This window comes from Salmo trutta, chromosome 16, assembly GCF_901001165.1.
Source record: "Salmo trutta chromosome 16, fSalTru1.1, whole genome shotgun sequence".
Classification (NCBI taxonomy): Eukaryota; Metazoa; Chordata; class Actinopteri; order Salmoniformes; family Salmonidae; genus Salmo; species Salmo trutta.
In genome coordinates this window covers 38,398,314-38,426,210 of record NC_042972.1, presented here as the reverse complement: position 1 = coordinate 38,426,210, position 27,897 = coordinate 38,398,314, and the positions used below count along the sequence as shown (strand labels likewise).

At 41.6% G+C, this 27,897-nt stretch overlaps 1 protein-coding gene across 2 annotated transcripts in view; it reads right to left on the bottom strand.

Moving 5' to 3' along the window:
- LOC115150716 (immunoglobulin superfamily member 21) overlaps positions 1-27,897 on the bottom strand; it is a 261,570-nt gene that overhangs the window by 63,947 nt on the left and 169,726 nt on the right. For both annotated transcript variants that reach the window (XM_029694268.1, XM_029694269.1), the window contains exon 4: positions 11,264-11,382. In XM_029694268.1, the coding sequence (XP_029550128.1) occupies positions 11,264-11,382 (119 nt within the window). The remainder of the gene's footprint in view (positions 1-11,263; positions 11,383-27,897) is intronic.

The window sequence follows — 27,897 nt, the reverse complement described above, 5'->3', positions numbered from 1 at the left end:
TTGCCATATCAGGTGGTGATGCAACCGGTCAGGATGCTCTCGATGGTGCAGCAGTAGAACCTTTTGAGAATCTGGGGGCCCATGCCAAATCTTTTTAGTCTCCTGAGGGGGAAAAAGTTTTGTCGTGCCCTCTTCACGACTGTCTTGGTATGTTTGGACCATAGTCCGTTGATGATGTGGACACCAAGGAACTTGAAACTCTCAACCCGCTCCACTATAGCCCCGTCGATGTTAATGGGGGCCTGTTTAGCCCGTCTTTTCCTGTAGTCCACTATCCGCTCCTTAGTCTTGCTCACATTGAGGGAGAGGTTGTTTTCCTGGCACCACACTGCCAGTTCTCTGACCTCCTCCCTATAGGCCGTCTCATAGTTGTTGGTGATCAGGCCTACCAGGGTTGTGTCATCAGCAAACTTAATGATGGTGTTGGAGTCGTGTTTGGCCACGCTGTCATGGGTGAACAGGGAATTCATGAGGGGACTAAGTACACACCCTTGAGGGGCCCCAGTGTTAAGGATCAGCGTGGCAGACGTGTTGTTGCCTACCCTTACCACCTGGGGGTGGCCCGTCAGGAAGTCCAGGATCCAGTTGCAGAGGGAGGTGTTTAGTCACAGAGTCCTTAGCTTAGTGATGAGCTTCGTGGGACTATGGTGTTGAACGCTGAGCTGTAGTCGGTGAACATTCTCGCATTCTCACAAATCTCAAGCCACTTTAATAATTAAAAATTGGATCTAATAAATGTATCACTAGTCACTTTATATATAACAATGCCACTCTATATAATGTTTACATACCCTACATTACTCATCTCATATGAATATACTGTATTCTATACCATCTACTAAGTCCAATATTGCGCTGATGCGCGTAATGATGGTGACAGGTGTGTGTAGTTATGGTCAGCCTGGCGCCCTTGAGCGCCAGGGAGAGGGAGCGGGAGCAGGCGTGACAGGATTTTAGTGTGTTCAGCACAAGTTATGCGAGAGCATTGCAGATTACATTAGCATCCCTCTGTTATTCAATAGTTGGTCATGTGTGGATATGTGGCACACAGACACAACTCTTTTCAACCACTACCTCATGTTCTTATGGTTGGAATGTGCCATACAGTACATTAATAATTCAATAAGAGTAATGGTACTTCATAAGTACACAGAAATAGTTGCTCCGTGTCATTGACATTGCCTGAGGAGCTCGCCATTTGTGACAGTTTGTTCAAGTTACAGTGAGAGGCCACACATAAACTACATGAATATGTGATAGATAAAAGCCAGTAGTGTTGTTCTCCCATGAGGAGTCATTACACATCTCTCACTCCAGTGCAGCCTCGTAGTTACATTCCAGACATCTTGTACATGGCTTTTCCATTTAGTCAATTAAAATACTCTCCCACCCTCATGGTCTAACTTGATGGATTCCGCAGTTGAAACGTAAGGTCCCAAATTCAGGCTGAACTTCCCTTTCTAATTTCTCCCTTTTCGCTCCCTTCATCTAATTTGTATTCAAGTTTAGAAAAATGGGCATAGTGGGAAGAAATCCATTAGATGCATGCCCATAGGCTGCTTTCAGGAGCTCCTAAACCTGTATTTCTTCCATCCCCACAAATGTATCGCCTGTCCTATTGCCTTTTGTGCAGCCACCAGAGATGTGTGTGGAATATCTAAGACCACTGTCAAGGGGTGCTCAGCAATGCTCCAAAATGTCTGCCACTTGTCCCTCTCAGACTATGGCCTGTTAAAGGTTGGCCATACCAAGTGTCATGTACAGTATAAGCTCAGGATGTTTGAAAAGGACTAGGATTTGAACCTTACTAGTTGGTAACAGCTATGCCATCAACTATACCCCTACTATTGTATAGTTGTGCTGGCAGTGCCACAGAACATTGGCTTTATGTAAAGACCTCCAACTGAAAGCTACAACACCCCATGGTTATGTCAATAATATCACATGGTTGGTTTTATTTCTGGTATATTTCAATTATAAATTAAAACATTTTCTGACACAGTAAACTTTTGTTGAACTTATAAATTCAGGGACTATTTTAAGAGGAGGTAGTTTAGAGGAAAGGGAAAGTTATTATGCACAGTGATATTCAGGCTTCCAATAAAATGGCTTGTCACACAGAGGGAAAAGGTAATATGAAAAAATAGATCTGTTTTCTCATCCTCGGGTACAATCAGTGTCTCTCTGGGGAGGAGCTGTATCTCTACTGTCACCCCCCTGCTCAACAGAGGTGACCGTGGCGGGGAGCGGGAGTAGATAGGGTGCTGGGAGCAGAGTCGAAGCAGTGGTAGAGACATCCTGGGAGGGGAGTGAGATAGACACACTTCTACACCAGGAATGAAACCCAAACCTCACAGTGATGAGACGTCAGGAGAGGATTGTACACAATATCAGACACACATCAGATACAGACAGCAGGATGAAGGGAGGAATGCTACTCAGGAAAAAAGAGCTGCATCATAAAAGACATCACAAGGTTATGTTTTAAGCAAAACATTTTTGTATTTTTTTTTAAAGGAGTATGGGAACTATTTGAAGATAAATACTTTCAGAGGTTTTAAACTGTATTCCTCCTAAAACTTTGCTGAAAGTTACTTTCTGTCAAGAGTGGCTCTATTTCTGCATGAATATGAATAACACCAGTTATCACCCAAGTGTGAATAATTAATAAGGGTCATGTTGATATTGTGATTCAGATCCTTTTGTTTGAAAGCATTTAGTGCACACTCATGATAACGACTCATAAACATATAAATGAACTCTATACAAGGGAGGTTAGAGAGATTATCTGAGATTAACACTGGGTAGTTTGAGGATTCTGCATCCTACAGCCTTTAATAAAGGGTCGTTGGGCTCATGCTGTGAAAATAATAGTTTTTTTCCACAGGGCTGCCCAATCTAAAGGCATGCTGTTAAACAATAGCCCTGCATGGGGGAGAACACACAGCAGGTCCTACTCACTGCACTGAAAAGTCAAGTGAACCATTTATGTGCCTGCAGGATCCCTTGTCTGTAGATAAGTACACTTAGTACGGAGAAGTACACATACACTTTCACAGACAGGTGCTGGATTGAGCGGTTGGGTTCATCAATTACTATGTAGAAACATGTACCCTATTTTCTTTGTTTTCATATGATTGTCAATGCTACTGCTTACTAGTTAAAAGAGATTGACATTGGTTTCAATGCATATTATTCCCAATGGCAATGTGTCAAGACTTCCTATACAGTCCTGACATCAGCACAAGCCCATCAACAACAACAAATTATAACTGCCTTCACTGCCAATATTAAAGAACGGGAAAGCTGCTTTCAACCTTGATGCAGAACTATTCAAATGCATTATATTCCAACATAGACATGTAGCTGCAAATCAACCGCAGAAGGGTTCACTATCAAACCGCAACAACACGTGGAACATCACACTTTGGTTTACACCACTTAAAAAAAGGTGTTATAGGCAAGTCAGTTAAGATGAAATTCTTATTTTCAATGACAGCCTAGGAACAGTGGGGTAAGTGCCTTGTTCAGGGGCAGAATGACAGATTTTTACCTTGTCAGCTCGGGGATTCAATCTTGTAACCTTTTGGTTACTAGTCCAACGCTCTAACCACTAGGCTACCTGCCGCACCACGGAACATCACACTTTGATCTATACCCAGAAGAAAACAATATACAGGCCATGTTTACAACCATTGACCAGCAATAAACAAGCTGATTTCAGTAAAGGAAGGAGCTGAAAATACCAGGTTTTTGCTCTTGGGGGCATTCTAACCAGTGTCAATGAACACCACTGAGCATTGCAGAACATGGTAATAAGTGGTAGCTCATCTGCCAGTATTGTAAACATAATTCAGTGGTTCAACAGCAATGTTATTTCGCAACTAGACAAACATTGATAGACAAATACAGTATGTTAGTTCAGCTTATCTTTCTTTTTGTTTTCAATAGACTTGGCCATGCAACATACAAGACAAGCATGAGGAATAGAAAGCAGATGAAGAGCTGATGCCCTTGCCTGTTTCTCATACACCAACAGACATACCAACACATACTGAAGAGAAGAAAGAGACGTCAGTCCTATGGACAGAAAGTCGGGTTGGTTATCAACTGCAACAACAGCACAGGTCTGCAAATCATCAACATAGAAAGTAAGACCTGAGGAGTAAAATCTTGAGTCAACGTACAATTTGGCCTAACTGTAAGTCGCTCTGGATAAGAGTGTCTGCTAAATGACTAAAATGTACATGTAAATGCTTAGCAAGGAAGTAAAAACTACAAGGACATCTAACCAGGGATAGCAAAACATTATGTAAGTATACCCTTCAAAACTAGTCACGGCTAGTTTAGGAATCAAGTCAAAAGGCACTTGTACAAATATGAATGTGTATGTAAGTGCTCCTTGACAATACAAACAATTTCAGATTTGTTCTTGTGGGTAATTACTGTATATGTTAATTTGCCAAAAAACACACATCAGTCCACACTTTTTTAGATAAAAGTTAAAAAAACTACTTTTTAACAAAGTCACTTAAACATTTTGAGGCTTCAAATCAACAGATAACCAATATGGTTTTATGTCTCAAAACTTCAAGAAGCAAAACACATTAAAAATAATAAAAATACTAAACCTTTTTCATTTTTCCTATGTGATGTGCATACTGTTCAATGTTGGAGAGGAAATCCTTGAGGAAGTCAGTGGGTTGTTTATTTTCCCCTCAACTATCACCCCAGAGTTTAGCTCAGAGATAGTGTCACACCCTGATTTGTTTCACCTGTCCTCGTTATTGTCTCCACCCCCTCCAGGGGTCGCTTGTTTTCCCAAGTGTATTTATCCCTACGTTTCCTGTCTCTCTGTGCCAGTTCATGTTCTATGTTTCCAAGTCAACCAGCGTTTTTCCCATTCTCCTGCTTTTTGCATTTTCCTTTTTCTAGTCCTCCCGGTTTTGACCCTTGCCTGTTTCTGGACTTTGTACCCGCCTGCCTGACCATTCTGCCTGCCTTGACCACAAGCCTGTCTGCCTCTCTGTACCTCCTGGACTCTGATCTGGTTTTGACCTTTTTGCCTGTCCACGGCCTTTCTCTTGATAAACACTGTAAGACTCCAACCATCTGCCTCCTGTGTCTGCATCTGGGTCTCGCCTTGTGCTTTGATAGATGTTAAATAATTCAATACATTTTGAATACATTTCAGTCTTTATTTTCAATGAGAGCTCCAAGCCAACCTATTATAACGTAACAAAATGCGGAAAAAGTCAAGGGGTCTGAATACTTTCCAAAGGCACTGTACACACCGATCAACACTATTTAATATATATTTTTGGTGTATACAGTGCCTTCGGAAAGTATTCAGACCCCTTGACTTTTTCCAAATTTTGTTCAGTTACAGCCTTATTCTAAAATTGATTAAATATTTTCTTTCCCTCATCAATCAACACACAATACCCCATAATGACAAAGTGAAAACTGGTTTTCACTTTGTCATTATTTTAATCAAGTCTTTAAAAAAAGACTGAGGTTACAAAATGTGGAAAAAGTCTAGGGGTCTGAATACTTTCCAAATGCGCTGTATACAGACAGATTTCATTTGGATTACTGATGCAGAGCTATTTGGGTTGTTAATTTGATTCATTCTGACATTTCTTGATTTCTTGATTTTAGTTTTTTGATTATTTGTGTACTTCTTTGACATTTTAGTGCACTGTTAGGAGCTAGTAAGACAAGCATTTTGCTGCACCCGCTATAACATCTTTTAACTTTAGGTTTAATTTATTCGCACTAAAGAAAATAAGTGAAAGAGAAAACAGTACAGATAACAAACTGGTAAAAACGGTGTGGAGGTGAGGTTGGAAGCCCAAAGGGGCTTATTTGAAAACCACACCACAAATATAAGTACAAAGTTTGTTCAATCAGTTAGAGAAATCATATTAATTTTAATTGTACATAATATACTCAGTAGACAAGAAAAACAAGTAAACCACTTTTGATTATGTGTGTGTGTGTGAGAGTAAGGCTACATGGAGGGGATTATTGGGTAGTTTGGTTCATCAGGCTGACCCCCAGTCTTCGCTTGAAGTTATTGAGGGATGATGAGGTTTTGGCAATGTGAAGATAAGAATTCCAGAGTACGGTACCTCTGTATCTGATAGAGAATGTTCTGTCTGAGGTGCGGCAGCAGGGAGGGTAAAGGTCATTGCAGTGTATTGTGTTATATAGATGGATTTCTGAATGAATCTGGAAGAATCCACTGAAGGGTTTAGGTAAACTGTTTGGGAAGTATAAGAATTTGGAGATGAAAGTGCATAATTGGTGTACATGTTGTAAATAGACAAAATATTGAATTTCACAAAGGTGCAGATGGAGTCAGCTAATTAGACGAGGTGGCTAGTCTTGCAAATGTATTTTGCATGATGAGTAATTAGTGTAGGTAGGAGGCATATGTACTGGCCCAGACAATATTATAGTGAATTATATATGGGTAAATTAAGCTATAGTATAGAGTTAGCAAGCCTGATGAACCAAACCACTAATCTTTCTGATGATACTGTACCAACAGATTTCGTCACTTTGCAACAGACAAATTGAATATGATCTTTCCAGGATAACTTTTCATCAATTAGAACTCTGAGGAATCTAGTGGATGTGACATGTTCTATTTCATTCCCACCAATTGAGATTCTGGCTCTTTTCCCCAATTTTCTTTTACTGTATGTGTACCCCCACATTTGTTTGTATTATTTTTCTTACTAGTGAATACAATAAAGTTTGATTTTTTTTGTGCATTAGTGTGACTCATTAAAATATGATACAGCCCGAGGAACAGCCCGAGGAACGTTAGTACATGATTAGTTAAATGGGTTGAGAGGTGTATGTATTATGGAGGGAAAGAGGCTGGATCAGAGAGACAGTAATGGATAAATACATCAAGGACACTGTGTGCTGCTGACCTTAGGCACATTAATGCATAGTGTGGTGGCATACACTTCCTAATGCGTGTGATGAATCTGGCATAAACTGAGTCTTTCTCAGGAGCGAATGATGATTAGCCCATTGTGTTCGAGTCCTTCCTTACATCAGGCATGGGACAGAGGTGCTCTCTCATCTCATAAAAAGCCCAGGGCACAGGGGGAATAGCTGCCCCATAGCCATCCATCAAAACCCCACTGCCCCCCTATCCCTAAACTCTGACCGCTAAAGCATGAAACATACCAAGAATCTCACTGCCGATAGACTGCCAATAGGTACTTATCACAGTAGGAGGCTGTTCGTTCTCTTGCTAGAACAAAAGCTGTACCTGCTGCTTGACAACCCGATAGCAACGAACCTAGAGAGTATACTTATAAAATCGCAATGCTCGTCAGTGACTTTGAGCCAATCAGTGAGAACAAACCCCCACTTGAGGGAACCAAAAATAAAAGGGAAAAAGAGGCCTTTTCTCTGTACATCCATGGATGAACCAGTCACACTTCATATGCAATGTAAGCTATGGCAGGGTTTCCCAAACTCGGTCCTGGGGCCACCCCTTGGTGCTGGTTTTTGGGCTGGCTGTGGCCATCTGGCTAGTATCGACAACGGCTTTCTACAGAATAGCAACATTATCGCAGATAGCTTCGAATCCAGACCATAAGAAATATGCATGGATATGCATTGCCAAACAATGCTACTGCCACCTTCTGGTTTGGAGTATTTAAACAAGGCTGCATGGCTGACGACTTCCATGGTCTTTGCTATGTGAACACAAAAGAGATCGATTGCTGACTGTTCAGAGGTGCTAAATACTGTCGACAAGCAAATGTTTGACAATTCTACCGGTGTGTCTGAGCTTTAACCCTTACTGCTGTGTCTGCAGGCGTTGCTGTGTTTGGGAATGACTGGAAGGTCATTAATCCAAGCAGTTTATAAACGAGTAGCTAAATATATACAGTGCTTAATTACAGTGCTTAATTAAAGAAGGTATCCCAGTTTTATAGGATGAGATAGTAATTAGTCCTATACACCTTAGAGCTCATCTCACTGTTCATGGATATATTCAGTTGAAGTCGGAAGTTTGCATACACCTTAGCCAAATACAATTCCTGACATTTAATCCTAGTAAAATTTCCCTGTCTTAGGTCAGTTAGGATCACCACTTTATTTTAAGAATGTGAAATGTCAGAATAGTAGTAGAGAGAACGATTTATTTCCGCTTTTATTTCTACACATTCCCAGCGGATCACAGGTTTACATACACTCAATTAGTATTTGGTAGCATTGCCTTTAAATTGTTTAACTTGGGTCAAACGTTTCGGGTAGCCTTCCACAAGCTTCCCACAATAAGTTGGGTGAATAAGTGTATGTAAACTTCTGACTTCAACTGTAAATAACAGCCCTGCTGCCTCAATAAGGGTATCCTCTAAATTCCATATTTGTGCCCTGCAAAGGTTACAACAAGGGATTACTTGACATGCCATTTAAACGCAGCACTTGTCGCCCGAGATGCTCTTCATCAAGAAGGTGAATCTACGCCTGACATTCAGTCAGCTGATGTGTTTTATAGCCGACACTTGAAACACTGGGGGTCAATAGATCAACAGACAGTTGTCTTATTTTGTCTCTCAAGGTTCCTCTGAGGTGCTGGACAACCACATGTACATACTGGATAAACAATAGCGGCATTGCCGTGCCGAGCCAAGGTCAGTCTGATCTCTAAGATATAAATTACTACTCCTAATATATTGAAATGTCACAGAGGTAATAACAAAAAATGACTCTATTTCTACCATTGGGAAAAGAGCTATTGATTTTTTTCATTTAGCAATGTCTGGAATTATGACCTTTGCATGTGATTTACAGGAGATTGATATGTCGCTGGAATTCTAGTAAAATGAAATTCCTTAATCTTTTGTGGTTAGTAGCAGTCAGTAACTGCACCTCAGGTGCTGTGAAAACATCAAACCAACCCAATCACTGTATCTGAAACTTCCCTTTCATTTCACATGTCTACTAAATTACTTTTCTATACCTCATGATTCATTAGTTATTCAAATATGGACAAAATAAATGAATTCAAAATGACTGGAGGTCACACAGTTTAAGATCTACAGTACCCAAGGGTTCTCTGATTTCCATTTCAAAACACACCTCTTGGATTTAATTGATGTCATAATTTGCTCAAGTGAGCTAAAAAAGAACTAGTAGTTGTTTTAAGATCACTTGTATTGGTATTAAAATGTTCCCTGTCTGGCTACATTTCCACTGGAACTATGGGCTCAGTAGAGAGATGTGTGAAACACATGCACTGAATCAAATCTTTACGCCCAATACTGTTTGTGACAGAGCACAAGCCAACCAGTAAAGAGGACAAAGAGGAAGCAGCTGTAGCAATGAATATGATGCATTGTCACCCTACAATAAGTTTGGCGAGATCAAAGCATATAGAAGTAACTGCATGGCCATGTTAAACTACAGATGAACTGGTGAATCGGAGATTATGTTAATTTTCTGATATTTCATAATGGTTGGACATGCCCTGTCAAATGTATATGTTTTTTCAACATTGCTTTAACCATAAGATGACTCAAATGTTTTCTCCAGCACTCTCTAACCCGTTAACTATTTTACTCCAATGGAGAAAAGAGACATCAGAAGAACAAGTTTTTTGTTATCTTTAGCAAACCTTTGAGATATAGTTTCAGTGGATAACTGTCAATAACCATTGTTTATAATAGCATTGCCTTAATAATCCTCTAGCATTGCCTTAATAATCCTCAAGGCAAAAGTCTCCCATGCCTTGAGGCATCACCAAACCATTGTGAATTTAAACAGTTGAGGATAAAAGTAAAGAACATAAACTTTCCTTGAGTGAAGGAGAGTGGCAGAAGTTCCTCGAGGCAGAAGTACCAAGAGTTCGAGGTTTGGCCTTCTGAAACTGAGTGATTGAATTTCTTGGCAGGGGATTCATTAAAATTATAATTCTTATTTATGAAGCCCTTTAAAAAAACTGCTTCCTATTAATTTACTTTTTTCTCTCATTTTCTTTCTTTCTCCCTTTTCCTTTTTTTCTCACTTCCCAGTGAACTTGGCACACTAATAGGTTATGAATAATTCTGTTTCAGCTTAGACGGCAATTAGCCACAATGCCAGAGGCCATTCTTCTTCTCCTCCACCAGGGGAGATTTAACACCCAGCTGAGAGAGAGTGCCCACATTTTCCCTTGGCTATATCATTCTTATATCTTGACCACCACCAGTTAATGATTAAGGGGTTAACTTGGGTGAGTCCTCTCCCACTGATAAAGCTCTGTTCGCTTAGGTCTGTGAAGAGTTCATCCGGTTTGGTATTTCTTGTATATTGTATGGTTTATGTTATTATGGGAAAGTGAAGGTCAGTGGAGGAGCTCTGAGAACCAAAACTAGTCTTTGGGTACACCTGCAGCCTAATGTCAAGAGCCATTGGCAGGCAATACGGTGAAGGAACAAAATGAGCAAATGGACTAATTATGTCCTTGTGTTTCTCTCTCTCATGTTTTTGGGAGAAATATTACCGTTGGTAATTAGCGATAGGCTGTACATAGAAAGCCTTACTGCTGGACTTCAAACACCAGAGAGAAGTGAGCCAGCTGTCATTAGAGAAAGTTGCACCAACAATTACGACAAAGAGGGAGCGAGAGAAGCAGCTCCTCAGGTCACTGGCAGAAACATGGGAACAAAGAAACAAGTAATTCTCCAAAATAGGGTACGTTTGCAATTATACAGATAGAGACTGGTTCAAATCCCTGTCGAGTAGTGGTCTCAGAGGCAGCATTAGACGGCATTAGAGAGGGGAATGGTTCAGGTTCTTTTTCTTTTTTTGTATTTTTTTTGTTGTTGCTCCAGTCACGTTTGCTGTGTAGAACTTGGGATTGAATAAGGGAGAGTGAAATTGTGTTACAGCATGATATAGTACAATCTCCAAAAAACACTGCCTCTGTCTACTCTTGAACCTCTTAGATATTCCTCTAGCAGTCCCACTATCATCATGGATGTCTCTTACCTTCACTCACAAGGAGTGCCAAGGTAGATTTCTTGTCATTTGTTGCTGCTTTAAGGTATTTTCCCTTTACATTTATCTTATATGATGTGTGATTTCTTACATTTCTAGCTATCTAAAGTCAATCCCGTTAGAAAGACAGCAGAACACCCAAGAGATAGAACTGATTAATGTTGCAGGATGTCAGAGTAGAGCAGAGCTAGCCATTTTTGCATATTCACAGTCACAGGCTTACTACAGAGTAAAAATGACTCACACATAACGGTGAGAAAGACGTTTCCTGATGCCAAGACCACCTTTTCTCTCGTTGCTCGGTCGTAGATGCCCACGTGGCATTCATACGGTCCATTGTCCGATATCCGTACCTCCGGGAGCCTGCAGAGATGAGGCAAACATTTGAATAAAAATGAAATACATAGACATTTTTTCATAATATATAATTTTTACAGGAAATAGTTTGGACATTTTCAGATAATTCAATCCACTTGCAAATTGCATGACACTGTCCTTTATTGTGTTCCTGCTTTACCTCCAAATGTCCCTATTGAATGATGTCGAAATGAGGTGAACAGCAGACATACTCAGAATACTCAATTTGTTTGAATTCAGGAATAAATAATTTTACCAAAACCTCATTCTTTTTCAGGAGCAAAGCCTCCATGTTTGTGTGGAGAAACAAATGAAACCAAACAATTATTCAGCCAGCCAGCAGATACGATACGACCATTTTTGAAAGGCCCGGGAGCTCAATCTGTATTCTGTGCCCAACTAATGTGTCAACAGCGATAATGAAAGTGAGACACTACCAGTAGCATTAAGGCCCTGTGATTTATTTCCACAAAACGGGAACAATTGTCCTTCCTGTCCAGCTGTTTCAGGTGGAGACCTCTGTTGGAACAACGGCAGGGCACTCAGAGCGCCGGAACTCTAATGAGTTCAGCAGTGGGGAGTGTGTGTGTGTAGTGTGTAAGAGTGTGGGGGGTAAGAGGTGATGATTTTGTTGGTGAACAGTCAACCCTGTGTGGGGCAATCATGCACCCTTCCCACCCCCAGCCCATATAGAGAACATGTCCACAGTCACTTTGAAGAGGCCCCATTGGGTCACGGCTGCAGATGCTGACTGATAGATACTCAGTGGCAGTCACATTAACATTGTATTTTATTAAGTGTTTTGCCAGATAAAGATTTTACTATTTGATAATTACAGTTGACAGTATATGATTGATGTTATGATTGTAAATTGGTGTACAATTCAGTCTATGATTGCAAGAAACCAATAAAACCTACTACTACATGACAGGGCTGTGTTAATGCTGCCTTCAACAAAGGCCTCCAGCTTTAAAATACTTCACCAAGATGATAGTCACGTGATGATTGACTGACAGTAGGCTGATTTGTATTGAAAGGGGGCAACAGGGGACTCCACTGTGCATCTCATAAACATTGCTCTGATTTAGCCGCTCATTTTCTTCATCATGTCAGATCACATACTATGAATCTTGACCAGATGTGCATTGCACTGGAATTTTTTTCACAAATGAATAATAACAAAGTTGACCACAAAAAAAAAACTTTTTCCTTTAGGAGTAGCATGTAATTTCACCCCACTAATTCTAGTTTGAGGGCACTTTGTCAAACTGTGATTATTATGATGTGATGAGCTCTGGCACCGGTGATACCTGTGCTGGCATTACCCTCGCATCCCTCTCAGTGAATTTGGCTCCACGAGCTGTGCCCACCAACTGCCATGTGACTCCAGTCCAGCACATCTCTTCTCTTTGTCTCTCTCTCTTTGTCTCGCTCTCTCTCTTGCTCTCGCTCGCTCTCTTGCTCTCTCTGTCTCTCTCTCTTGCTCACTCTCTCTTGCTTTCTCTTGCTTTCTCTCTCTTGCCCTCTCTCTCACTCTCTGTCTCTCTCTCTTGTGCTCTCTGTCTTTCTCTGACTTGCTCTCGCTCTCTCTTGCTCTCTCAATTCAATTTCAATTCAAGGGGCTTTATTGGCATGGGAAACATACAGTGCCTTCGGAAAGTATTCAGACCCTTCGACTTTTTCCACATTTTGTTACGTTACAGCCTTATTCTAAAATTGATCAATTACATTTTTTTCCCTCAGCAATCTACACACAATCCCCCATAATGAAAGAGCGAAAACAGTTTGTTTGAAATGTTTACAAATTTATAAAATGAAAAAATCCCAGAAACACCTTATTTACATTACAGTATTCAGACCGTTTGCTATGAGACTCGAAGTTGAGCTCAGTTGCATCCTGTTTCCATTGATTATCCTGGAGACATTTCTACAACTTGGTTGGAGTCCACCTGTGGTAAATTCAATTGACTGGACATGATGTGGAAAGGCAAACACCTGTCTGTGTAAGGTTCCACAGTTGACAGTGCATGTCAGAGCAAAAACCAAGCCATGAAGTCGAAGGAATTGTTCGTAGAGCTCCGAGATAGGATTGTGTTGAGGCACTGATCTGAGGAAGGTACGAAAAAATGTCTGTAGCATTGAAGGTTCCCAAGAACACGAGTGGCCTCCATCATTCTTAAATGGAAGAAGTTTGGAACCACCAAGACTCTTACTAGAGCTTGCCACCCAGCCAAACTGAGCAATCGGGGACAAGGGCCTTGGTCAGAGAGGTGACCAAGAACCCGATGGTCTCTCTGACAGAGCTCCAGAGTTTATCTGTGGAGATGGGAGAAACTTCCAGAAGTACAACCATCTCTGCAGCACTCCACCGATCAGGCCGTTATGGTAGAGTGGCCAGATGGAAGCCACTCTTCAGTAAAAGGCACATGACAGCCTGCTTGGAGTTTGCCAAAAGGGACCTAAAGACTCCCAGACCATGAGAAACAAGATTATTTGTTCTGATGAAACTAAGATCACGTCTGGAGGAAACCTGGCAGCATCCCTACGGTGAAGCATGGTGGTGACAGCATCATGCTGTGTGGATGTTTTTTAGCAGCAAGGACTAAGAGATTAGTCAGGATCGAGGGAATGATGAACGGAGCAAAGTACAGAGATATCCTTGATGAAAACCTGCTCCAGAGCGCTCAGGACCTCAGACTGGGGCGAAGGTTCACCCTCCAACAGGACAACGACCCTAAGCACACAGCCAAGATAACACAGGAGTGGCTTCAGGACAAGTCTCTGAATGTCCTTGAGTGGCCCAGCCAGAGCCCTGAACCTGATCGAACATCTCTGGCGAGATCTGAAAAAAGCTGAGCAGCAACGCTCCCCATCCAAACTGACAATTCTTGAGAGGATCTGCAGAGAAGAATGGAAGAAACTCCCCAAATACAGGTGTGCCAAGCTTGTAGCTTCATACCCAAGAATGCTCGATGCTGTAATCACTGTCAAAGGTGCTTCAACAACATACTAAGTAAAGGGTCTGAATTCTTATGTAAATGTGATATTTCAGTTTTTATTTTTAATACATTTGCAAAAATTTCTAAACTTATTTTGTTTTGCCATTATGGGGTATTTTGTGTAGATTGATGAGGGAATTTTTTCAGAATAATGCTGCATCGTAACAACATTTTTGGGGGGAAAGAGTCAAGAGGTCTGCATACTTTCTGAAGGCACTGTATGTGTACATTGTCAAAGCAAGTGAAATGGGTAAGCAAAAGTGAAATAAACAATAAAAAGTGAACAGTAAATATTACACTCACACAAGTTCAACTGTCATTATGTCTATGTACAGTTGTCTATACAGATGTCATGACTCTCTCTCCCTAGTGAGGATCAAAGGTGCCAGATCCCCCCCCCCCCCCCCCACCCCGAGAGCGGGGTGAGTTGGGCCAGTTGTATGATTCTTAATACTAATTTTGGAAGACTGAAATCCCCTTTGTTACAGAAATACTCTTGCCACCAAAACCTTAACAAAAAAGGTAAACTAAAGAACATTATCCCTGACATCCAAGTGTTTGGAATGGTTAGTGGGAATCTAAAGAATAATCATGTCGTATTGTTTATTATTTTGTGATGTCATTAAGGATGATATAACGAAATAACTGCAACTCTGAAAGTGTACATTCTATTTATCAAGTTTACATCTAAGTGTTGTATAAAATATATGATTAAGTATGAGAGCACTTTTGTGAATATAGCAATGCGATTTTATTCTTCAAAACTTTTGCTCAGTCAGTAACCACGCCCAAGTGAGCAGGGACATTGTGTCGGCGTGATGGAACACCCCCTTTTTACACGAGGATAAAAGCATTGGTAACAAAATTTACATTAGACCAAGCAGATGGACGGTGAGAGCCGGACGTTACGAATGGCTGAAACTACCAGACCAGAAAGAGTGGAGCGGTGGCTACACGTTGAAATGGTTAGAATCTCTGAAACTTGCAACACGAGAGAATAAGATAAAGACTAGACCAGAACATTTGACAGTCTGCAGCTGTGCATGTAAAGGGACCTAGAACTTTGACTAAGGCACGAGGTTGGAAGCAAGATACCTCATCTCAGACTATCACTGGTGCATCTGAAGTATCTGTCAAACAAACACTTCACTATTAAAGAAGCTCAACAAATAAGAAGGACATTGTGACCTCTGGTGGACAACCAGAGTCTTACATTGAGCCACTCCCCAGAGACGAATCGATTGGTTTCAACAGAGAGACGACGGAGAAAGACATCTACACGTAAATATATACATCGCATTTCTTATCCGAATGAACTGTGGTTCATCTGCAAAGTATTACTATGCCTTTGAGCTTAGGTTCCAAATGTATCCAAGTGTTGTCTCTCTTTGTCTCTCCCTCTCTGTACCTCCCTCTCCATACATGTAACAAGCAATCATATCTTGTCAGTCCACTAGGGACTTTTATCTCATGTAAGTGTGTATGTGTGTTCTGTGTTATTATTTAGTTAGTTTTGCATTTATATTTGTATTTATTATGGATCCCCATAAGCTGCTGCCAAGGCAGCAACTACTCTTCCTGGGGTCTGGCAAAATTAAGGCAGTTATACAATTTTAAAAACATCACAATGCATAAATTACAGAATTCACAACACACTAAGTGTGTGCCCTCAGGCCCATACTCCACTACCACATATATACAACGCAAAATCCATGTGTACGTGTGTGTATAGCGTGTATGTTATCATGTGTGTGTATGCATGTGTCTGTGCCTATGTTTGTGTTACTTCACAGTTCCCGCTGTTCCATAAGGTGTATTTTACCTGCTTTTTAAATCTGATTATACTGCTTGCATCAGTAACCTGATGTGGAATAGAGTTCAATGTAGTTATGGCTCTATGTAGTACTGTGCGCCTCCCATAGTCTGTTCTGGACTTGGGGACTGTGAAGAGACCTCTGCTGGCATGTCTTGTGGGGTATGCATGGGTGTCTGAGCTGTGTGCTAGTATTTTAAACAGACAGCTAGGTACCTTCAGCTTGTCAACACCTCATACAAAAACAAGTAATATGGAAGTCAATCTCTCTTCCACTTGAGCCATGAGAGATTGACATGCATGTCAATAATATTAGCTCTCCGTGTACCTTAAGTGCCAGCCGTGCTGCCCTGTTCTGAGCCAACTGCAATTTCCCCTCTTTGTGGCACACGACTGAACAGTAGTCCAGGTGCGACAAAACCAGGGCCTGTAGGACCTGCCTTGTTGATAGTGTTGTTAAGAAGGTAGAGCAGTGCTTTATTATGGACAGACTTCTCCCCATCTTAGCTACTTTTGTATCAATATGTTTTAACCATGACAGTTTACAATCCAGGGTTACTCCAAGTAGTTTAGTCACCTCAACTTGCTCAATTTCCACATTGTTCATTAGGAGATGTAGATGAGGTTTAGGGTTTCGTGAATGATTTGTCTCAAATACAATGCTTTTAGTTTTGGGAATATTTAGGACTAAGTAATTCCTTGCTACCCATTCCGAAACTAACTGCAGCTCTTTGTTAAGTGTTGCAGTCATTTCAGTTGCTGTAGTAGCTGACCTGTATAGTGTTGAGTCATCTGCATACATAGGCACACTGGCCTTTCTCAAAGCCAGTGGCATGTCGTTAGTAATGATTGAAAAAAGCAAGGGACCTAAACAACTACCCTGGGGAATTCCTGCTTCTACATGGATTATGTTTGAGAGGCTTCCATTAAAGAACACCGTCTGTGTTCTGTTAGACAAGTAACTCTTTAGCCACATTATAGAAAGGGGTGTAAAGCCATAACACACACATTTTCCAGCAGCAGACTATGGTCGATAATGTCAAAAGCTGCATTGAAGTCTAACAAGACAGCCCCCACAATCATTTTATCATCAATTTCTCTCAGCCAATCATCAGTCATTTGTGTAAGTGCTGTGCTTGTTCAGTGTCCTTCTCTATACGCGTAGTCTGTTGTCAATTTGTTTACAGTGAAATAGCACTGTATCTGGTCAAACACAATTTTTACCCAGAAGTTTACTAAGGGTTGGTAACAGGCTGATTAGTCTGCTATTTAAGCCAGTAAGGGGGGCTTTACTATTCTTGGGTAGCGGAATGACTTCAGCTTCCCTCAAGGCCTATCTAGTGGGCTTAAATTGAAGATGTGGCAAACAGGAGTGGCAATATTGTCCGCTATTATCCTCAGTAATTTTCCATCCAGCTTGTCAGACCCCGGTGTCTTGTTGATAGACAACAATATTTTTTTCACGTCTTCCACACTGACTTTATGGAATTCAAAAGTACAATTATTGTCTTTCATAATTTGGTCAGATATACTTGGATGTGTAGTGAAGTGGAGGTTCCACAGAGGAGGAAGGGGAGGACCATCCTCCTCTGTGAAATTTCATTTTAAAAAAATTTGTGAAACATTAAAAATGTTTTTCAAATAATTCAAATAATCACCAAATAATTGATTAAATAACTTTTTTTGCAATGAAGGTCTACAGTAACTTCAACAGCACTGTCTGGGGTAGCACCATGGTGCAGCCGGAGAACAGCTAGCTTCCGTCCTCCTCTGGCTACATTGACTTCAATACAAAACATAGGAGGCTCGTAGGCCTCACCCCCTTCCATAGACATGCTGTCACGTCCTGACCAGTAATAGGGGTTATTTGTATTGTAGTTTGGTCAGGACGTGTCAGGGGGTATTTGTTTTATGTGGTTCGGGGTGGTGGTTTGTTTAGAAGGGTGTTTGATTTATTATTTCCGGGTGTTGGGTTATGTTTTTTGTATTTCTATGTTCTCTCCAGTTTAGTATTTCTATGTCTAGGTAATTGGGTGTTGGACTCTCAATTGGAGGCAGTTGCCTCTGATTGAGGGTCCTATATATAGGTATGTGTTTGTATTAGTGTTTTGTGGGAGATTGTTTCTGTGTATAGCTTCAAGCCTTACAGGACTGTTATTCGTCGTTGTTTCTTTTTGTGTACGTGTTTATTTTTGGTTCACCTTCTTTGCCAACTAAATAAAAAAGAAGATGAGTGCACATTTCCCCGCTGCGTCTTGGTCCGCTTTATCCGACGACAACCGTTACACATGCATGGCAATTATGACCACTTCCGGAGGACGTCCTCCAACCAATCAAATCTTTTGCAGTATGAACTGACATGTTGTCCCTCCAATCATAGAATTAGAATCAGAGAATGAACCTATTGAGTTGTATTGGGATTATGCTACAGAGAATTCTATGCATTTCTATGTGTTGAGAAACTTGGTGAGTTTGAGTGAGTTTGAGTGAGTTTGACGCAGCAAAATATTTTGCGTGCACTCAAGTAGGCTTTCCACTTTCCTCCGGTATTTATTTAGCAAAGATGATACCACATCACTCCGGACAGAAGCAAGGAAAAACTACTGATCTAAATGTTGCAGCAGCCTAGGCAATACCTAAACATTAGAAATCTGACATGATGTATGGGATGAAAACGAAACTATTTTTCAGTCTGATCAACTGTAGGCTACTTTTAAGAGCAGCTGCATACAGCCTCTGTGCCCTGTCCATTTGGTCAGGGTAAACTAATTGGTTATGAACGTTATGAATTTATAGTCCATTTGTGTGTCAGGAGAAAATGTGAATGTGATCAAATTTATATACGTTTTTAACCCATAATGATAAACTGGAATGAATTAGTCAACATAATAGTGATGACGGATGTGAGTAAATCTTTTGCCTACAGTTGCATAGGCATGCATGATGCAAACATGGATGAAGCAAGCTCAGCCCTGTGAGTTATATTGTGTATCAGCTGTTGTCTATGTGTCTGGGTAGAGGAAATCCCCCTCCTAGTCTAAATATTATTTTATATTAACAAATATAAGGTAGCTGCAGTTTGACAGGATTTTCATCCCCCCCAGGGCCAGGAGTTTTTTTCAGGAATTAAAAAAAATCATGTGACCTGATTAGGAAAAACTGGTCCCATCATAGCCCATATAAAACCTTTTTACAACTGATGAATCACTGTCATACCTTATAGGGTCCAGAGTTTTCCTAGTTAGGTTAACATATAACGAAAAACTCCTGGCCCCAGGTGGTAAAAATTGCCCCACCGCTCTGTGACCTATGGTGGCACCAGTCTGCTTGCAGTTGTCAGTTATCGTCAGGTATGTGGATAATCAGGGCTTTATTCAGGAACGTTTCTTGGGATACTTTGATGTGTCAAGTGGGCGAGATGCGCAGTCTGTGTTTGACTTTATAAATGTTGAGATGTCTGAGTTTAAGTTCACAGAGAAACTCGTTGTCCAAACCTACGATGGCGCAGCTGTAATGGAATGTATCTGCTATTTACAGTGAGCACCATAATTCATTGGACAGTGACAATTTTTTTTTAATTATTTCTTTTTTTACTCTAGCACTTTGAGTGTAAAAGGATACAATGACAATGAGGGTGAAGTGCAGACTGTCAGCTTTCATTTGAGGGTATTTTCATACATATCGGATGAACCGTTTAGAAATTATAGAAGCTTTTGTACATAGTCCCCCCTATTTTCGGGCATCAAAAAATATTGGACAGTTTAACAATGTAGAATAAAGTAATAATTGTTAATACTTTGCCTGCATATCCTTTGCATGCAATGACTGCTTGAAGTCTGCGATGCATTGACATCCCCAGACGTTGTGTATCTTCCCTGGTGATGCTCTGCCAGTCCTGTACTGCAGCCATCTTCAGTTCCTGCTTGTTCCGGGGACTTATTACCTTCAGTCTCCTCTTCAGCATGTAAAATGCATGTTCAATTGGATTCAGATCGGGTGATTGACTCGGCCAGTCAAGGATTTTCCTCTTTTTGGCCATGAAAAACCCCTTCGTTGCTCTAGCAGTATGTTTAGGGTCATTGTCTTGTTGCATGATGAAGTGCCGTCCAATGAGTTTGGAGGCATTTGGTTTTATCTGAGCAGATAAAATATTTCTGTAGACTTCAGAATTCATTGTTCTACTTCTGTCTGCAGTCACATCAACAATGAAGACAAGTGAGCCTGTTCCACTGGCAGCCATACAGGCCCAAGCCATAACACCCCCTCCACCATCTTTCACGGATGAGGTGATATGCTTTGGATCATGGGCATGTCTTTTTTTTCTCTACACTTTCCTCTTTCCATCACCCTGGTACATGTTAATCTTTGTCTCATCTGTCCACAATACTTATTTTCCAGAACTCTTGGGGCTATTTAGGTGCTTTTTAGCAAACGGTAATCTCGCCTTTCTGTTCTTCAGGCTTATCAGTGGTTTGCATCTTGTAGTGTACCCTCTGTAGTCCTGCTGGTGTAGTCTTCTACGTATTGTAGACTTTGACACATCTACATCTGCATCCAGGAGAGTGTTTTTGATCTGTTGGGCTGTTGTCAGGGGGGTTTTCTTCACCATAGAGAGTATTCTCCGGTCATCCACTACAGTGGTCTTCCTAAGTCTACCGGGTCTTTTGACATAATTGAGTTCACCGGTTATTTTTTTCTTGTTAATGATGAACCAAACTGTTGACTTGGGCATGCCCAGGGTTTCTGCAATGTTCCTGATTCATTGATTTTCATTTCTGAGCCTTATGACGGCCAGCTTCATTTGCATCGACACTGCTGTCTTCCTCATGTTGTCACACCCCAACAACAACCTCCAAAGGCAATAGCAAAGTCTAGAATCAATACTATTCATCAACAGCTCTCCTGAATTCACTAACGACACAAATGAATACACCTGCCTAACGACACATCTGTGAAGCCAATTCAACAAATACTTGTAGTACCTTAAAATGGGGGACCATGTACAAAAGGTGCTGTCATTTCTAAACGGTTCATCCGATATGTATGAAAATACCCTCAAATTAAAGCTGACAGTCTGCACTTCACCCTCATTGTCATTGTATCCTTTCAAACTCAAAGTGCTAGAGTACAGAACCAAAATAACAAAACAATGGTCACTGTCCAATGAATTATGGTGCTCACTGTATATTTACAGCTAAGTCCCCTCCTGTTCCCTGATGAAGAGGTGATTACTACTCCACTCCACTACCTTTGTCAACTTTCTCCTGACATGAACTGAAGCCACTTCTCAAGTGCCTACTCATCCACTGGCACATTGAATGTTTCCACTCCAAGCACTGTGAGTACCCCTATACATTTTCTCTTATTCCTGTATGTAGAGTCAATCACATACACAATCACATTATTACACATCAATAATTTTACTCTTTGCTTGGACCAACTCATTCTTAGCTCTTTAGGCTAACTGTGTAGTGTGTTGTGTTATTGTTTTTTGTCTTCCCAGTCAAATCCTGTCCTGCACTGGTCAAGTCTCCGAACAGCTCAACTCATGCCTCATACCCTCATTCAATCACTGCTGTGATCCCTTTTCCATACGGTGTAAGAAGAAGCCCTCTCCTTCCATTTCCCCATACTAATGTACTATAAATGTTTTCATTAAATGTTTTAGGTTCAAATAATTCATTTTTGACGATTTTTGTAACACACTTTGTCGTCTCCGTGCGTTACGCACCTATACGTGGGTCACCCATCCTCCTTCATTTTTCAAGTCACCAGCCTCCACTGGTGTAGTGTCAGCGTTTGTTGCTGGCATGTCATCCCAATGTTTGTTTATCTAGTCAATGAAAAAGTAATTCAAGTAGTTGCCAATATCAGTGGGTTTTGTGATAAATGAGCCATCTGATTCAATGAATGATGGAGCCAAGTTGGCTTTTTTCCCCAAAATGTCATTTAAGGTGCTCCAAATCTTTTTACTAATATTCTTTATCTTTCTTTCATGGTATAGTTTATTTGTATTTTTATTTAGCTTAGTCACATGATTTCTTAATTTGCAGTATGTTTGCCAATCAGCTGTGCTGCCAGACTTATTTGCCATACTGTCAGATGTTATTTTCTATGGTAGAGTAGGTCAGGGCGTGACAGGGGTGTTTTTCTATGTTTTGTATTTCTATGTTCATATTCTAGTTTTGTATTTCTATGTTGGTTTTGTTTGGGATGATCTCCAATTAGGGGCAGCTGGTCCTCGTTGTCTCTAATTGGAGATCATACTTAAGTAGTTTTGTCCACCTGGTGTTGTGGGATCTTGTTTTTGCACAGCTCTGTAAAGCCTGCAGAATGTGACGTTCGTTTTATGTTATTTGTTGTTTTGCTTTAGTGTTCTGAGTTTAAATAAATATTTATCATGAACACTCAACACGCTGCACCTTGGTCTCCTCATTACGATGAACATCACACATACCTTTTGCCTCATCCCTCTCAACCATACAATTTTTCAATTCCTCATCAACCCAAGGGGATTTAACAGTTTTTAGTCATTTTCTTAATGGGTGTGTGCTTATTAGTCTAGAGGCGTAAGAAACGCACACCTATTTCGGCGAGGTGATGGCTAGCGGAGTAGAACACTTCAAAAAATAAAGGAGAGCTGCACACTCTAGCAGCTCAGATGCAAAAATATTTCTCCAACTTTGCGGGTATAATGACAAACCCTGTGGGATGACTCTACGTTATTTTGGCATCGAACATGTCACCCTGTCTTTTGACACTATATAAATGAGTCATCCCGTAGTGTTTGTCATTATACCCTGATGAAGACCGCTTGTCTGTCGAAACGTTGGACATAAATATTTTTGCGTCTGAGCTCCTAGAGTGTCCGGCTCTCCTTTATTTTTTATGTGTGCTTATTAGTAACTGGAATAAGCAATTTCATAAATGTGTCAAGCGCAACATCTGGTTGCTCCTCATTACACACCACAGGCCAGCAAATATTCTTTACATCATCAACACATGAATCACTACAAAACTTATTGTATGACCACTTGTACACTATATTAGGCTCAGCCTTTAGAACTTTGGATTTCCTATATATGGCTATTATACTGGGTTCACTACATCCTATGGATTTGGATACTGATTTAAAGCAAATTTTTGCAGCATTAGTAAAGAAGTGATCAATACATGTTGATGATTTCATTCCTATGGTCTTTGTAAATACTCTGGTAGGTAGCTGGCACTGGTTACAGTTTGAAGTTTCTTCTTTAGTGGGCAGGTTGATGAGAGCCAATCAATATTTAAATCACCCAGAAAATACTTCTCCGTTGATATCACATACATTATCAAGCATTTCACACATATTATCCAGATACTGACTGTTAGCACTTGGTGGTCTATAGCAGCTTCCCACAAGAATGGGCTTTTGGTGAGGGAGATGAACCTGTAGCCATATTATTTCAACAGTATTTAGCATTAGATATTCTCAAAGCTTTACAGGAATGTGGTTATTTATATGGACCGCAACACCGCCCCCGTTGGCATTTCTGTCTTTTCGGTAAATGAAATAACCATGTATTGCTATCACTGTATCATCAAAGGTATTATCTAAGTGAGTTTCAGAGATAGTCAGAATATGAGTTACATGCAAGTTATTGACTTCATGGACCTTGTTTCTCAGGCTGCATATGTTAATATGGGCTACTTTAAGCACTATTCTGGGTTGTTTAAGGGGTGCGTACTGGCAGTAGAGAAGTCAGGCGCAGGAGAGCAAAAAACAGATTTACAACGGTGCAGTTTAATAATAAAAACCACCGATAACAGAACAATAAATCAAATGGGTACAAAACCCGACACACACCAGCATAACGTGCACAAGCACTTACAGCAAACAATTCCGGACAAGGACATGGGGGAACAGAGGGTTAAATACACAACATGTAATGATGGAATTGAAACCAGGTGTGTGGGAAGACAAGACAAAACAAATGGAAAATAAAAGGTGGATCGGCGATGGCTAGTAGACCGGTGACGTCGACCGCCGAACGTCGCCCGAACAAGGAGAGGGACCGACTTTGGAGGAAGTAATGACAGTTAAATGCTTTACTGGGAAGCTTATCAGAAGTAGACTTGATAGTGCAGGGTGAGCTGCACAAAGTGGTCTTCCTACTAGGGCACACCGCCTCAGTGCTAATAGGCTCATGATTACTGCATCCAATAGCTGTAGGATTAACAACGGTATTAAGTGCAATTAGGGGGACATAAATGAAGTCACTTACGTTGTGTCTGCCAACACCCCTAGGATAATGTACATTTAATGCAGCATTATGATGACTCATTGTCACAATGGTAGGGATTAGCTGAGCTGGTCTTGGGTCACTGATAAGTCATTGTTTCAATGCAGCCTTGAAATGGGTGGACAGGAGTCTAGGAACCAAGATAATTTGGATGGACTCTGTCATTCCTGTTGAGAAGGAGGAGTCAAAGTTATCTATAAAAGTGACTGTGGAGAGCCGACACGGCGGTGACGCTTCCACCAGAGCGGCATCTGGCTACTGGGGCGAAACAAAAAGTAAGCGGGCGTGGATTCCCCAGTAGCTTGTGTAGGTTTGCTACTTGCTTGCTAAGAGTAGCCACTTCACCCCTGTAGTACTCCGCAAGCAAGCAGTTGCTACATTGACAGTCAGCGCGGTCCACATTGTCCCGGAACAAAACAAAGTAAACACAGCTCCTGCAGCGCTTGAAACATTCAATAGCGACCTCCATTTGAGACCGCTGACTCAGCTAGGCTAGCTGGGCTTCCGTGTCTCGCCCCCTCTGGAGGGATTCCGAGACAGACAGCAGCGCTCACAGCAACTAAGCCCAACAGAGCCACAGAATTCCAAATAAAATAAATGTATATAAAAAACTATCAGTTTTACAAAAACTATAAACCGAGGTCTCTTGTTTAGCTTTCAGCGTTCAACAGTGTTGTAAATGATTAAATCAATATGTGTATTACTGAATATTCAGATAGGCTGGGGTTCTTGAGGATCCAAGGATTATGCGACGTTCAGAATGAGACTGATATGAGGTAATGATTAATAAGTGACTGTTATCGATTTATGATTTATATATATATCTTTGAGTTTAATTAGGGAGATGGTAACTCATTAAACAACTTCTGTGATGCCCCAAATTCCTAATGAGTTAATTGTTACATGATTAATTTAATTGAGTAACAATTAAACATAGTTAGTTGATTCGATAAATAACAGTCATCACACTCATGATAGTCACGTCAACACAGTGTTGTAACGATGTGAAAATAGTTAAAGTAATAAAGGCAAATAAATAAACATAAATATAGGTTGTATTTACCATTGGTGTTTGTTCTTCACTGGTTGCCCTTTTCTTGTGACAACAGGTCACAAATCTTTCTGCTGTGATTGCACACTGTGGCATTTCACCCAATAGATATGAGAGTTAATAATAATTGGATTTGTTTTTTAATTCTCTCTGGGTCTTTGTGGGTCAGCCTTGCAACAAAATGGCATAGACAAATAGGGCTGCCGTGCTACTAGCTCTTAGGATACTTTGCAGTATTTTGTTAAATGTGTTATTTCTTACATTATTAGCCCAGAAATGTTTTGCATCCAGGAAGAACTTTTGGATATCAGAGCAGCGGTAACTCATCAGCATTACCAGCATTATGACCAGGAATACAACTTTCCCAAATCAGTTCCTTTGTTCGTACCCCCCAGGGCTATTGAACTGATTCCTGAGTCTGATCAAAAACACGCCGGCGGAGGAGAGGTACTCGGAGTGGACTTCCGACTCAGGAGGTGCGCACACCACCCACTGCTTCTGAGTATATTACTCGCTAATGTTTAGTGTCTGGATAATAAAGTTGACGAGCTCAAGGCGAGTATTTCCTTCCAGAGAGACATCAGGGATTATAACATACTCTGTTTCACAGAAACAAGGCTCTCTCGGGATATACTGTCTGAGTCCGTACAGCCCGCTTTGAGGACAACACAGTGCCACCGACGCGGCCCTCAAACAAGGACTGTGGTCTCTCCTTCTCCGTTGCCAACGTGAGTAAGACATTTAAACGTGTTAACCTTTGCAAGGCTGCCGGCCCAGACGACATCCCTAGCTGCGTCCTCAGAGCATGCACAGACCAGCTGGCTGGTGTGTTTACGGAACTATTCAATCTCTCCCTATCCCAGTCTGCTGTCCCCACATGCTTCAAGATGTCCACCATTGTTCCTGTACCAAAGAAAACAAAGGTAACTGAGATAAATGACTATCGCTCCGTAGCACTCACTTCTGTCATCATGAAGTGCTTTGAGAGACGAGTCAAGGAGCATATCTCCTGTACCTTACCTGACACCCTAGACTGTAAGGACCGACGCTGGAGATGAGAAGCATGTATGGGCAGTCAACATTTGAATGAGTAACAGAACAGGAAAAGTGTCAGCACACGGGTATACAAAGACATACGAACATTAATGCAGAAGCAGGGAACAGAGCAGGGAACCAGACAGATTTGGGGAAGGTAATGACAGAAATGATTGAGTCCAGGTGAGTCCAATAATCGCTGATGCGCTTGACGGGGTGAAGGCAGGTCTGCGTGATGCTGGGGAGCCTGGTGCCCTTGAGCGCCAGGGGAGAGAGGGGGAGCAGGCATGACAGTACCCCCCCCCTTCTAGAGGCGCCACCCGGCGTCCCACCTGGGCGAGCCTGATAGGCCGGCCGAGGCACGGGTGCTGGACAAGCCGGCTGGGCGTGAAACCCTGACGAACCGGCTGAGACTTAGGAGCCTGACAATCCGGCTGAGGCAAGAAGGCCTGTTGATCCCGCTGAGGCGTGGGAGCCTGATGATCCGGCAGAGGCGTAGCAGCCTGACGAGCCGGCTGGGCGTAAAACCCTGACGATTCGGCTGAGGCCAGAAGTGGGAAGGGCACCTTTCCGAGCACAGCGGGGAAAGGAACCTCTCGAGCCTGCTAGGGCGTGACAGCCCGACGAGCTGGCTTAGGCACCCCTGGTTCCATTAGTGTCGGGCCCCGGACCTGACGTCACCACCAACCGGAACATCAGCACTCCCTGATGCTTCATATGAAGAATTCTGTAAGGACCGACACTGGAGATGAGAAGCAGGTACGGGGAGTCAACATTTAATGAGGAACAGACAGGTAACAGGACAGGAACAGCGTCAGCACATGGGTATACAAAGACATACAAACATTAATGCAGAAAGCAGGGAACAGAGCAGGGAACCAGACAGATATAGGGAAGGTCATGACAGAGATGACTGAGTCCAGGTGAGTCCAATAATCGCTGATGTGTGTGATGGGGGCAAGGCAGGTGTACGTAATGATGATGGCAGGAGTGCGCAATGCTGGGGAGCCTGAGTCCTGAAGAGCCGCCCCCAGGTGATAAAGGTAGGAAACAACACCTCCACTTCGCTGATCCTCAACGCTGGGGCCCCACAAGGGTGTGTGCTCAGTCCCCTCCCTGTTTACCCATGACTGCATGGCCACGCACGCCTCCAACTCAATCATCAAGTTTGCAGACGACACAACAGTAGTAATCCTGATTTCCAACAATGACGAGACAGCCTACAGGGAGAAGGTGGGGGCCCTGGGAGTGCGGTGCCAGGAAAATAACCTCTCAACCAACATCAACAAAACAAAGGAGCTGATTGTGGACTTCAGGAAACAGCAGAGGGAGCATCCCGCT